Here is a 13,954-nt window from a genome sequence, read left to right on the forward strand (position 1 = left end):
AGATGTTTTTTTCACATCACAGTTCAACTATATTGGCAGTATGAGCCGCTGGAATGCCACAATGCCAACTAAAGGCCCATCAGTGATGTGCATCAAAATGAAAGTTCACCATGTGAAGGTAATCCTATAAGTAATGAAGAATACAACAATTGTAGAGCAGAGCTCCATACAGACCTATAATGCATCGATTTCATTTACATAGACATTTTTATACAAAAAGAAGTTGATCATATGCACTTGATAATACCTCAGCAGTGCCCAGGAGCAGATCCAGGGCAGCCTTCACGGGGAGGGGGGGGGGGGGGCTAATCAAAATATACAGAAAGGGAAGGCTCGCTGTATGCTTAGTACTGTCAGCACTGACGTATCACCATTCTCAGGGAGAGGGGCGGGGGGCTCTAGATCCACCAGTGGCAGTGCCTAATTTTGCCGCGCCCGCTTACTTGGATGACAACAATGCCAATGTTGAGCAACAAAACATGTTGGTTTTGTGAGCTTAATTTGCTAAGTTGGGGGGCTTTGAAATCTTGAATGAGTAAAAAGCACATGGCAAAAATAGAAACCAAACAAGTCACCCAGATTAATTACTCATCTGCACCTATGCTAGAAAGTCAAGTAATTTTGCTTAATTGGTCCAAAAGTGAACAGCAAGCCATGCAAAATGCAATGCTAAACAGCACGTGCTGAGGCAATCATTTGACTAAGCAAACATTGCAGAGAAGCCATGTGAGCAGTTCATATGAATGGCATTCCCAATGTATTACTGGCATAAGTATATGTAATCATGACATGAGGTACCACACATTTAAGTGATCACACCCCTGCAATGTGATTGTGACTAACAATAAATTGAGCCCTTTGGATCATCTTGTTCTTCCCTGCAACATGGCACACATATGAAAGAGGTCTCACTCATCAGAGTTGCTTTAGTTATGAGTGCAGCTATATATGCCAAGAATTTTATTGCTCCTAAGGGGAAATCAAGTCAGACGCTTCCATTTCCAAAGGCTATTTTGTCATAACAGTGCACACCTCAACCCACAAATATAATTGCCTTAGCACAAACTCTTTTTCCAAAGTTTACCAAGTTTCAAAGTCCTGTAATAATAGTTAACTATCCATTTTAATGTGCTTAATCAAAAAAAAAAAAATAAACGCCCAGCAAAGGCTCCTTCAAGTTAACATTAGTTCATAAAGTAAATACAACAATAAAAATTCAAATGAGGCCTTAAAGGAAAGATCCAGGGCTGTGTTCCAATGGACTTGCAGCACTTTGTTTTTCTAGTGACCTTTACTAAAGGCACAATTTTACAAGTGAACTTAAGTCTATGTCTGCATATGGTGAAGCATTCTAGAGTCTTTGAGATCTAAACTGCATACAGTATGGGTGCAAAGCAACACTACTGTTTCGTTATGACTACAGGAGAGAATGCCAGTATTTACTTATGACTGTGCAGCCCATAGATGGTTAATTTGCTTGCATGCACACCTGGCACATTCTTATCAAATCTCATACAAAGGTAGCATTTATGTTTTGATGAACAAATATGACGTGCATTCAAAACAAAATTTACGCTCGGCCCATGGCAAGGTGCAGTAACACATTGCCCATTCAACAAGGCATCGAACAGGTGATTTAAAGCATTTGCGGCTGCATGGGCACAATACAGTCACCGGAGTTAAGCATCAAACAGTACAGGATGCTTCACCTGTGCTAGTGCTCCTTTGGCTATCCGAAAAGTCAGCTCAAACTGTTATGCCCTACACGAAAGCCAAAGGCAGCCTTTCAAAAACATAAAACATTCTTCGTTGGCAGGAACTGCGCACGCACGTAGTGACGCGGTTTTGTGCAATAACAGCACCCAAGCGTGGTTACTGAAGGCTTATTTGCGCATGGCGGTCTTGCGGTTTCAGTTTTCGATCGCAGAGGGATATCAGACAGAAGAAAGCACAGCCATTGAGATCTGGTTAAGAATCGCACAGTTACAGGGGAAAAAAAAAAAGAAGTGCTGGTATTGAGAACCAATAGATATATACGAAAGCAATCTGACGCTGACAGCTATCTGCAAAGTGTTCTGCAATGGCATCTAGCGCTGTGTAGCTTTACAACTTTAGCATATCGAAATAGACTATACGCAAAAAAAAAAAAAAAAAAAAAAAGAGGAAGAGGAGCTAGAGATTCGGCGGAGCACCTAACAACGAGATCAACAATCTTGAGAATAACACCTACCTATCGGCCATATCACGCAGACGTTCTCGACATTGTGGACACGCATATGACAGAAGTGTGAGGAAAGGGATACTTCGCCTTTATTGGCAAAGCATCCCCTTGGTGCCAAAGGTGGCAACCGCGATATTATGAGTTATTTTAAAAAGCGTCTGCAAAAACATTAAGGGATAGAAATACTCACCCATACGCAGAGTGGTTCTTGAAACATGAAGTAAACGATCTCCAGCAGCCGTCGTATGCAGTGATGCTCTAACAGAAACTGTTCAAGCGTAAGCTGATGGTTGCTCACAAAAGTAAGGTTCCCCACAGTCATGGTGGTATCAATATCCGTAGAGAAGTCGAAGTTGAACGTCGCGTTGATCTTCCATTCCAGCTGTGAGGTGACTTGAACAGCATAATAAACAGATCCTGATAGCAGCAAGACGCTGATGACCGTGTACGCCTGCAAGCTTGGCAGGGGCAACCGATCCAACAGTACTGCCGGCATACTTGGCTCCAGGCTGGGTTCGTAACTTGGAGATCACCAAATATCGAGAAACGTCGGCATTTCTCTGTCTCGAAGAAAGGAACGACAGCCACTTTCTAACCTGACATCATTTTTTCTGCACCAGACGTCGAACGCTGCGCGAGAGGCGAGCTAAGTAATACTACGCTGATGAAAATAGAGCACGCTTGATTCTCGGCCCACAACTGGTAAATTTAAAGCGTTTGGCCAGTTGCGAAAGAAAAGTAAGTTATTTTTTCTCGTACAGAAAACAAGACTGTACACGACTTACAAAAGCTTTTTTGTGGGGCGTACTGCGAGTCAGAAATGCATCACGTTGCGCCGCAGGGATTCTCCGCACTACTTCCTGAAGGCGGCTGAAGGTTCGCCAAAGAAGCGCGGAAAGAGCGTGCCTACTCTCGTCCTCAGCTGTTCGCCGCGCCCGCTTACTCTCTACCCAGCAGGCTGGCGGCAAGCTGAAAATGTCGTCCGCCTCTGGGAGACGGAGCGCGCCCAGCTTTGGGGGAGATTATTTTTCGCTTGATGACATATTGACTACTAATGAGCGGATTCCTTGCAAGATAGAACTTCTTATACCGAAGCTCGGTACGTAGTCGAAGTGAATAATACGTGATCTATTACACTCGTAGCTCATAGCTTCGCCAGCGTGTTTGCGACGAGTCTGATGAGTGGTCCTGTACATTCCATTAATATTATGTTTTTAGTCTGTCAAGTGATAATATTCTTATGTTTGTAATTTTCACTTGCGCTGGCTTTCTACTAGCTGGTCGGAACGAAGTCATAGGGGCAGCGAATATGCTCGAATACTCTTGATGTGTCCATTCTGCATTGCCCGCTCACTTAAGTGCCTGCGCTGATGCACTGCTAATTATAGCAGGAAAATTGTTCAGCGTTTGACAGTCTGAAGCTTACAACGTGTAGTGTACTTCTGCATGTTCTTTTGGTGCGTGAATGTTGATCCAGATCGTAAAATGGCTCCGCCCAGTGACGTGTTTTTATTCCAGGAGGCTTTTGCGTTTACCACTGCTTTGTTCTTGCAAAATTTCGCAGCATTTGCTCTGCATTGTTCACGAATACACTTGGCACCTTTGCTTGCCTGGTTAGTCCGGGAATAAGGGATTAAAAAAAAAAAAAAGCTGTCATCATATGCGCATTTCGCCAGCGGAGAAGGGAGCTGCTGTTGCGACGTGGACTGGTTTCGCTGTCAGTTGACAACTAAATGTTCACACGAATCGCGCAAAGAACGATGCCAAGTGTGTATTAAATAAGACGGGCCAAAAAATGCAATCTTGCGAAAGTTGAGCGACACCATGCAGCGCCAAGTGCAAAATTTTCTTTTAAGGTTGTTACTATAACAATGCAGGCCACTTTAGTTATGTATAACCAACTAATCATCACTCACGCAGAAAAAGGTACTTGTAAACATATGTCTACAGTACAAAACACAAAGCAGTCACTGTGTAGGTGCCTTAATTTTACACAAAGTGTGTGAATATTGTATATTTGCCCAGTTATGTTTAGCATGCATACTGAGATTGAGACTTCCGTTTTCTACATGTTTTCTTCTCCTAACCATGCCTAGGCAGCATCAACAAGCTAAGGAACAAAAAAGTTAATGAGCTGTTCTAGCGCTTTATGCCAATTATGGGTCCTGGGAATGTTTGTGTTGGTTGCATTTTCTGGAACACTTGACTATAATGTTTATGCAAGCAAGTCTGGTGTGAATAAATGTAAGCTATTACTTTCTCAACATGGTATTTGCCATATCATGCATGAAGCAGGGGAAAAAAAAGGGGGGGGGGGGGGATCTGAGAGGTTTAGTTTTATTGTTAGTCATGACTGTATGAAGAAGGGCAGACAATCAAGCCACAATAAGCATAAGGGAATTTTTTTAATTGATATGTAGAACTAATAAAGCAAAGGGAACTAAAATTAGATGAAAGGATAACTTGCTGCAGGTGGGAGCATTGCACGTGCAGTGCTTTACCAATTAAGCTACCACAGTGGCCATCCTTATGTCCACTTTCTTGAGTCTACTTGTACAATATTAGCCCTGAAAGTATTGACCAGGCAAAAATGCAGCATTCAGGTCTGCTGTGCAACTTGTTCTGAGATCACACTTCACATTGTCTATGCATTGTTCTTGCTTGTACACCAACATTTAACAAAGCTCGGCTTTATTCAAGGTAAGCTAAGAACCTACCTGGCATTCTAGCATGTCCTTTGTTAGATAGCTGCTTCGCGCTAAAAGTGCACGTATCCCACATCAATTTGCTTTAGACCCGCCGCGGTAGCTCAGTCAGCTAAGGCGTTGCGCTGCTGAGCACGAGATCGCGGGATCGAATCCCGGCCGCGGCGGCCGCATTCCGATGGAGGCGAAATGCAAAAACGCCCGTGTGCTTGCGTTGTAGTGCACGTTAAAGAACCCCAGGTGGTCAAAATTAATCCGGAGCCCTCCACTACGGCGTGCCTCATGATCAGAACTGGTTTTGGCACGTAAAACCCCAGAAAGAAGAAGAAGAATTTGCTTTAGCCACAATTTTCACTAAGCTGCTGTAGTGTGCATGCTAAAATGTGGTCTGGACCCTACACTTGAAAGTCTTGAAAGCCCACCCTAATTGAAGTACCTGCATATGTTACCAGTTGGCGTTATGGTGCCATCTTCGTGAAGAAGCATGATCATATTTTTCTCTAAAGTTAACAGTTCCGTGTCGGAAGCCGGAGCTTGGTTACCTTTCACCCTCACTTATGGTGTAAACCATGTAAATGCCCTGCAATGACTACAATTACATTCTATTGCTTTTCTTTTCCTGTATTCTTTTTTCTTGATCAGCGCAAGTAATTGTTATTGATTTTGTGCAATATATTTTGCTTTTCTATCAATATTTGTTCATTCTTGTGCCTCCTTAGGCTAAAAATGTGATACCCAAGACGTTTACAATTTAATCCTGGTAGTTATACTGGATATGCTTGTTCTAAAGAGCAAACGAAGTGCAAATATGAAGGGCAAGCTGCATATGAACAAGCTCGTATTATCACCATATATTAACAACAAAGCCATACCTTGGGGTCATGCTGTCTACAGAAAAGTGCATTTTGCACAGTATTGCGGCATAATTTATCATAGTGGGTGAATAAGGGAATACTCTGCCTTGAGCCAGCATTTTGATAATGGTACTTGAAGCATTCCTTTATTTACCCACTGCTCATCAGTTTGTCTCCATCATTTATGACCCCTTTGTCTTGTTTTGATTATTGATACTAGTGCTTTATTCAAAATAAAATCATTGGTTAAGGTGAGACAAGTCAGTGTAAGTGTGGGGTGGGTGGCGGGGGTGGTGACAGCCATGCTACTGCATTGCCCAGCTGGATTGTCACAGAGGCAATCATGCTTCTGCACCCTACCACTGATTCCATTAAGGAATCACACACTCCATGTTCACAGCAATGCTTCATCAAGGGTTCCTGACCTGGCCCTGTTGGAAATTTTTCTTATACACTGGAAGTTCTAAAGCATTGTCCAGTGAGAATTCTACCGTAAGAATTCAAAAAAAAAAAGGGGGGGGGGGGGGGGGGCTTAGTAATAGAGACGATGGACGCAAATGAAATGTGAGACGATAGCGCTTGAGGTGAACTACCCTCTCCCGTAGCTGACATTCTCTACCATTGGCCCGACCAGTGCCCCAAAGGACATTCCTCCTCTGCGATCTCTTGTATCGGAGCCGAGGGCATTAGTGACATTTACATCATAAGCCGTGCCTCCTTTTCTCCCCCTCTTGTTGTGTGGCACATTTCCGGTGGTGGTTTTGCATGCTGTGCATTTCATGAGAATTCCCATGTTCATGATTCTATTGAATATTTGTGCACTGAGAGCGGAAACCATAATGTCGCAGGCATTATAGTTCCCACCTGCTGCTCACAGGCTCACTGACTGTGGCATCATCTGATCGCAAGAAAACAGCCTGCTCTAAGAAAAGGGCACACATGCTTTCGATTGAATTTTCAGCTGTTGTCACAGCATGCATCAGTGTAATATTTTGCAGACATGATTTTCACCACATGATCTATGTATCGCGCGTGTTTGTTTGAAATGCCCAAACCTGAGTAGACACCCTTTTAGTGATTCCACAGTTCAGCATTGAGCAATAAAAAATACCTTTCTATATTGGCCATTGGTACAATTACCTGGATGTATCAGAGGAAATTTGGCAGAAAAAAAGAGTTTTGAGAGTCTTGTTTATATGAGTAATTTAAATATGCAATGGAAGTATCCTTCTTCACAAAGCCACTTTATGCTTCTAGCCTCGTTAGCTCTTTCGTTAGTGCGGGAAATGTGCTCATTTCGGTGCTTTTACATTTTAACATTTTTTTTTTTCCAAGATGTAGTAGTTACAACGTATACTGCGATACATAACATTTTAGCCTGATCACTGGTGTTTTGAATGGATGTATAACAGTAACAATTGACCAGAAAATTTTAGTGAAATCTTACGTGAAACTTCAAAGAAGCAGCTCAAAGGACATGAATAAAAGTAATAATTTGCTATTTTTAGTTTAAGTACTGGGGATAAAGAATCTGAAATATACAAAATATGCACCTGGTTCCTAGTTCCCAATTTTTCTCAGTCATACTGCACAAAAAGATTATTATGCAGATTTGTTGGCTTCAGTACTAGCCATAGTGATGTCTGTGCTATGCGGGAAAGCAGTAGCATTGCAATTGTGAAAACGGATATGTTTCTATAGTGGCAGTGAGCATTTGTTTTTGCTCACTGCAGCAGGCACCTAGTTCATTTTTAACTGCATTCTTTGGGCTCGCCAGACAATGGTTGTCAGGTCAGGGAGCGTGCAGAAGCCTCCTCATACTTGATTATTGCGATCGATAAGCTTTTCAGTGAAAGCTACATGGTCTAGTTTGTGTTCAACTCCACATGCTTTGTTCAGTTTCTGTACAGTGTTGTACAGTAGTGTGGAGTGTTTCACAATATTGTGCAGTAATGAATAAGGACACTTGCATAGATGGGTTTCAAAATGTAAGATATTAGACAGCTAGTCAAGCTTCGATCGAAGGTCTGTCTGTAATCGACTGTGTGCTCTTGAGTGAGGGAAAACCCCACACGATGGAAAGGATTGCTCGTGATAATTTGTGGATACGTGGTCTCATGGTTGAGACCACGTATGCCATGACGTATGCATGCCATGGCATACATGGCTGATGGATGAAAGAAACCCACGGAGGAGAAAATAAAGTTGCGCTCGATATTAGTCGAACAGAATTATTAAAATGGCACGTACTGTTGAGAATCTACTGTTGTTTGAGACATCGTTAAAACAGCCTATTTGTATGATTAGAAAAATGACAACCCAAGAGGAGCTTCTGTGTCTTCACTGCAGCTGTCATTTAAACATTATCATGCTTAGTTGACCAAAGCACAAATTTTGAGTCTTTTTATTGAAATAGTGCTATGAGCACTGGAGGCTAATCTCGACGATACCTCCAGTCGAAGTTTTATTCTTCCAGAATCTCCAGTCTGCCAAAAATTGTCATATCTGCCAAATAGCTAAAGTTCAGTTGTCATTTCAGAGGGTGCATAATGTTGCTAGTAGAACTCCAACAGAAATGTATACCAACTCGTATAAAAACTGCCGATCAAATTGATCAATGTCTATAGGCGTGGTAACGAAAGAGTTAGGCGGCCACATTTACATAAAGGCAGAATGCAAAAACACTCGTGTGCCGTGCTTTGTGCTCATGTTAAAGAACCACATGTGGTCAAAATTAATCTGTAGCCCCACACTACGGCATCTCTTATAGCCTCTGTCATGGGTCGTGGGTTTGATCCCGGCCACATTGGCCATATTCCGATAGGGGCAGAATGCAAAAACGCTTGTGTACCGTGCTTTGGGCGCACATAAAGAACCTCAGGTGGTCAAAATTACTCCGGTGCTCACCACTACGGCATGCCTCATAATCAGATCATGGTTTTGGCAAGTTAAAAACAGAATTTTTTCTCATAGCCTCTGTAGCTTTGGGGTGTTGAACGCCATAAATCAAGATTTTTCTTTAATTTCACCTGCCCTTATTTCTTAAAATGCGTGATGTGTTGCTGGAATGTACTCATCGTGGTCACCAATGCTGGCACACCGACAGCTGTAGTATGAGACATTAGGTGTACATTGATGAGAAGGCCACCCACCACGGTGTCTCAGTTAGCTAAGGCATTGCGCTGCTGAGCACGAGGTCACGGGATCGAATTCCGGCCACAGCGGCCGCATTTCGATGGAGGTGCAATGCAAAAATGCCGTGTGCTTGCGATGTAGTACACATTAAAGAACCCCAGGTGGTCAAAATTAATCCGGAGCCCTCCACTACGGTGTGCCTCATAATCAGAACTGGTTTTGGCACGTAAAATCCCAGAAAGAACAAGAATTGATGAGAAGGCCAGGACATCTACATGATGTGTAGGTTTGGGTAAGTTGGTATGACATAATTGCAGTATTGCAGCTCAAGAAAAGACACATGTAAAGCACAAAGTATTTGGTGTGCCCCTTGGGTCCTTTTTTGTGTCCTCTCTTGTCTTTCACTGCAATACTTAAAAAAAGTAAGGCATGGGCATTAGTATATCTACATTGTTAATATCTATGGTATGAGACAGGGGTGTCGAGGGCTTGGCGTGTGAGGATAAAAAGTAGAAGGGGTTGAAAGTGGCACTATTATAGGAAGCAAAAAAATTAAAAGAAAGCTGTAACCTTAAATTTAAGTACTTAAAACCAAATTAAAATCTATGAAATACAAATTTCACTTGAACACTTTCTGTGCCACACTATTATCCTGAATTCTGACCAAAAATGACTTTTTTTTTTTTACTGCTGCATTCTTAATAAAAAACAATAGACAATATTTTAGTAGGTTATATATGCGAAACCTCAACCATATATTATTGCAAAAATTAACCTTATCAGTTCTATAGAAAAAGACTAAAGAAACTGAAGAGTATCGTCGATGAGCTGGAGGGGACTGTTTTTACCATAAACGTGCGAAGAAACCCATCTCATCCATGGCACAGAAGGGGTGAAAGGGCCTCTCACCAGGCGCCATCAGCAGTTTGTCATGCATATTAAGATTGAGACTTCTGTTTTATACATGCTTTCTTCTCCTAACCATGCTTAGGCAGCATCAACAAGCTAAGGAACAAAAAAGTTAATGAGCTGTTCTAGCACTTTATGCCAGTTTGTGTATGTTGCACTTTCTGAACACTTGACTATAATGCTTATGCAAGCAAGTCTGGTGTGAATAAATGTAAGTTATTGCTTTCTCAACATGGTATTTGCCATATCATGCATGAAGCAGGGGAAAAAAAAGGGGGGGGGGGGATCTGAGACGTTTAGTTTTATTGTTAGTCATGACTGTATGAAGAAGCAGACAATCAAGCCACAGTAAACATAAGGGAATTTTTTTAATTGATATGTAGAACTAATAAAGTTAAGGGAACTAAAATTGGATGAAAGGATAACTTGCTGGCAGGTGGGAGCATTGCGAATGCAGTGCTTTATCAATTAAGCTACCACAGTGGCCATCCTTATGTCCACTTTCTTGAGTATTTGTGTATTTGTACAATATTAGCCCTGAAAGTGTTGACCAGGCAAAAATACAGCATTCAGGTCTGCTGTGCAACTTCTTCTGAGATCACACTTCACATTGTCTATGCATTGTTCTTGCTTGTGCACCAACATTTAACAAAACTCGTCTTTATTCAAGGCAAGCTAAGAACCTACCTGGCATTCTAGCATGTCCTTTGTTAGATAGCTTTTTCGCGCTAAAAGTGCACATATCCCACATCAATTTGCTTTAGCCACAATTTTCACTGAGCTGCCGTAGTGTGCATGCTAAAATGTGGTCTGGACCCTACACTTGAAAGTCTTGAAAGCCCACCCTAATTGAAGTACCTGCATATGTTACCAGTTGCGTTATGGTGCCATCTTCGTGAAGAAGCATGATCATATTTTTCTCTAAAGTTAACAGTTCCGTGCTGGAAGCCGGAGCTTGGTGATCTTTCACCCTCACTTCTGGTGTAAACCATGTAAATGCCCTGCAATGACCACAATTGCATTCTATTGCTTTTCTTTTCCTGTATCCTTTTTTCTTGATCAGCACAAATAATTGTTATTACTTGATTTTGTGCAATATATTTTGCTTTTCTATCAATATTTGTTCATTCTTGTGCCTCCTTAGGCTAAAAATGTGATACCCAAGTCGTTTACAATTTAATCCTGGTGGTTATACTGGATATGCTTGTTTTAAAGAGCAAACGAAGTGCAAATATATCTGGTGGGCAAGCTGCATATGAACAAGCTCGTATTATCACCATATATTAACAACACAGCCATACCTTGCGATCATGCTGTCTACAGAAATACAGTGGAAGTTGTTAACTTCAGGGAGCATTCTACTGCAAGAATTTTTTTAAAGGGTTTAGTAATCACATGGATTGAAGTAAATGGAATGTTGCAATGGGGCAATGGTGGGATGAGGCAAGCTGCCTTTCCTGCAGCAGAAGGCTCTCTCTTCCTCCCATTGCCTTGACCAGCATTCACAAGCGACATTCCTCCCTTGCCCATAACTAGAACCAAGAGCCCACATAACATTCACGTCAAGGCCCCGCTTCCTTTTTTTCCTCTCTTGATTCCTTTCTTTCTGATGGCAGGTTTCTGTGCTCTGCATTTCATGGTAATCTACTCGTTGCTAGTGTTGCTGTTGGCTGTTTGTGCACTGCAGGCACGATGCGTGTCTTGAAAGTGAGAGCTTTGATCATCTCTGCAGACGAGACAACAGGCTGTTGTGAAGGAGAGGGCTCGCAGGCTTTTATCTCAATTTTAAGCTGCTTTAGTTGCTTACATTGCCCTAATACTTTGCAGACATGATTGTCATGTAATCTATGCATGTAGGCAAATATACACTGGCTAACCACTCAATTTTTCAATAAAGAGCTTTCTCTCTCTCTCACTGCTTGAAACTTGTGTGGGGCCCTTTAATGCATTGTAATAGGAGCATTCAGTCTATTTCTCTGGTGCACTTTCTAAAGCATTTTTTTAAAGCCTCTCCATGGAAAGTGTGTATCTGTCACCTCAGTGCCAGACAGAGACTTCTGATCAGTCCATGCATCATAACATACTTTGTCACTTAGTAGCAGTGGAGCCAGTTTGACATCGACATCTCAAAATACAGAGGCAAGGAGAACCCTGTACTTTGTGTTGTGTGTGTGCACATGTAAAATGAATAGATGCTGGCTAGCTAGCCCTGCTATTGGCTATTTCTTGGCACTTCAGGCCATTCCTAGTAATGTTACAGCACTAGTGAAACTATAGTGCATGCACTGACAAAGCTTGTGTCAGCACAAACATCTGTCGGCACTATGTTGAGTTATCTGAAGCTATGCTCATTGTTTGTTCCCTCAGCAATCAGGCCGCTGCTTTCCGTGCTTGCTTTATGAACAGACTTGAAACGGCAAAACACTTTCACAACCTTTGCGAGTCCTCTGAAGTGGTTGTACAGACGCCACTTAGGTGACATGTGTCTGTCTGTGCTGTCTGGGCAGGATATTTACCACATCAACTGCTCCTGGAATCTAGGGGTGTTGCAATTGCCCCCTTCCTTGTTTTCATTGCAATTTCAATGGTCACTGAACACATCTTTCTTAAAAAATATCAAGCTCCATATTTATTGATGAGTATCTGCTACTGCTATATAGCATGAGGTAGTTGCCTCACTGTTTCGTTGCCCTCCACTGGCACTATATAAGGACTGACATTTGATAAGCTCATATGATGCTTGATAAGTTCTAAGGAAATTGTGGTCAATGATTATAGCAATTTACACGGGTACCTTTGCAAAAACTGCTTTGTGCCGTATTAAAGTTTCATGTGAAGACTGAACTCTACTGGGGGGGGGGGGGGGGGCTTTTGCAACCTCAGGTATAGCATGGCGAAATTTACAGTTCTTTTTTTTTTTCTCTCTCTTACTCTTCATGAATACAAGCAGTACTGCTTGCACGTGCCATCGATAACAAAAGTTTACAGATCATATGAGCGCACCCCAAATGGTCTCTCCATAAAAGCTGATTAACACTGCGCCAACTCGAGAACGATTTTGGTCTGCTGATTGATGACGCGGGCAGTTTACAGGACAGAAAACGCTGTGGCCAACGGTTTAAAGGAAGGAAAACGCTGTCGCCAACAGTTGACAGACCAAAATCGGTGCTGTGTCGGCCTAGCGTGAATTGGCCTTAACACTTTCGATGCGTCAGCTGGCATTGAGAGCAGTTCTGGGCTGGAGATGTGCTCTTGGTGTTTGCCGACATGTAAATTTTTTGCTCGTCACAAACTTTTCTTTTTGTTCTTTTTTTTGTTCTTTTTTCTAACAAACATTCTCCTTGGCAGCTGTGCCAGCGTGCCGCTGGGCTTATATCAGTGCATGCTGCTGGGCTGGGTGTTTTGTGTGAGAATGAGGAAGTAGAAAAGTGTCCCATAGCGCAAGGAAATTGACACACCGGCAAACTACAAGAGGACACATTTCAGGTGTAGTGCTGCTCTTGACGGAAGGTGTCGCACCACTAGGTGGCCCGGAGAAGCAGCTTGGCATGGGCTCGTGTGGTTCGAAAACTTTCGTTGTTGACTGTACAATTAGTCACTTGTAGTTTATACTGGAAAATGGATAATGCAATCTTCTCTCTTTTTCATTAGGATCACTAGACTCCTCGTCAAAGGAAGAAGACCTAAAGCCGGGGACAAAACTTGATCTACCATACTGGCTGGCTGCACCCCTACTCAGTCGTCGCATTGTTTCTGCTGAAGTACCAAAAGTGTACAGGGAGACATACAGAGAGATCCTGAGTGCTGATGCCGTTGCCGTGGATCTCTACAGACTTCAACCGCAGTATTACAAATTTGGGCTGCTTATTCAAAGGCTTCATCTGTCGGATGTGGAATATGTCAACAACAGCCTTATTGAGGTAAATGATTTTGGCTTTTATGTTGAATGGTGTGTTGAACACTCAGGCTGCAACAAACAACAAAACATTGGCATTGTAAAGTGTTTGAAGGAGTCACATACTTACCGCAAAGTCCTCTACCTCTGGGCCTCTCAACTGTTGTTGACAAATGAGGTACAAGCACAGAGTTGGAATATTTACAGATGAATAAGATTTTGTTTGAAGTAGGTT

The 13,954-nt window shown here is 42.3% G+C and overlaps 2 protein-coding genes across 2 annotated transcripts in view; one reads left to right on the forward strand and one right to left on the reverse strand.

Moving 5' to 3' along the window:
* Nucleotides 1–3,011, reverse strand: part of LOC119431916 (E3 ubiquitin-protein ligase AMFR-like) — a 150,452-nt gene extending 147,441 nt beyond the window's left edge. Inside the window, exon 1 of the mRNA XM_037699361.2 lies at nt 2,412–3,011. Coding sequence (XP_037555289.1) covers nt 2,412–2,717 — 306 coding nt within the window. The 5' untranslated portion in view covers nt 2,718–3,011. The remainder of the gene's footprint in view (nt 1–2,411) is intronic.
* A 178-nt stretch (nt 3,012–3,189) lies between these two features.
* Nucleotides 3,190–13,954, forward strand: part of LOC119431937 (DNA replication complex GINS protein PSF3-like) — a 48,156-nt gene continuing 37,391 nt past the window's right edge. Inside the window, exons 1-2 of the mRNA XM_037699383.2 lie at nt 3,190–3,320; nt 13,476–13,744. Coding sequence (XP_037555311.1) covers nt 3,197–3,320; nt 13,476–13,744 — 393 coding nt within the window. The 5' untranslated portion in view covers nt 3,190–3,196. The remainder of the gene's footprint in view (nt 3,321–13,475; nt 13,745–13,954) is intronic.

This window comes from Dermacentor silvarum, chromosome 1 (assembly GCF_013339745.2).
Source record: "Dermacentor silvarum isolate Dsil-2018 chromosome 1, BIME_Dsil_1.4, whole genome shotgun sequence".
NCBI lineage: Eukaryota > Metazoa > Arthropoda > Arachnida > Ixodida > Ixodidae > Dermacentor > Dermacentor silvarum.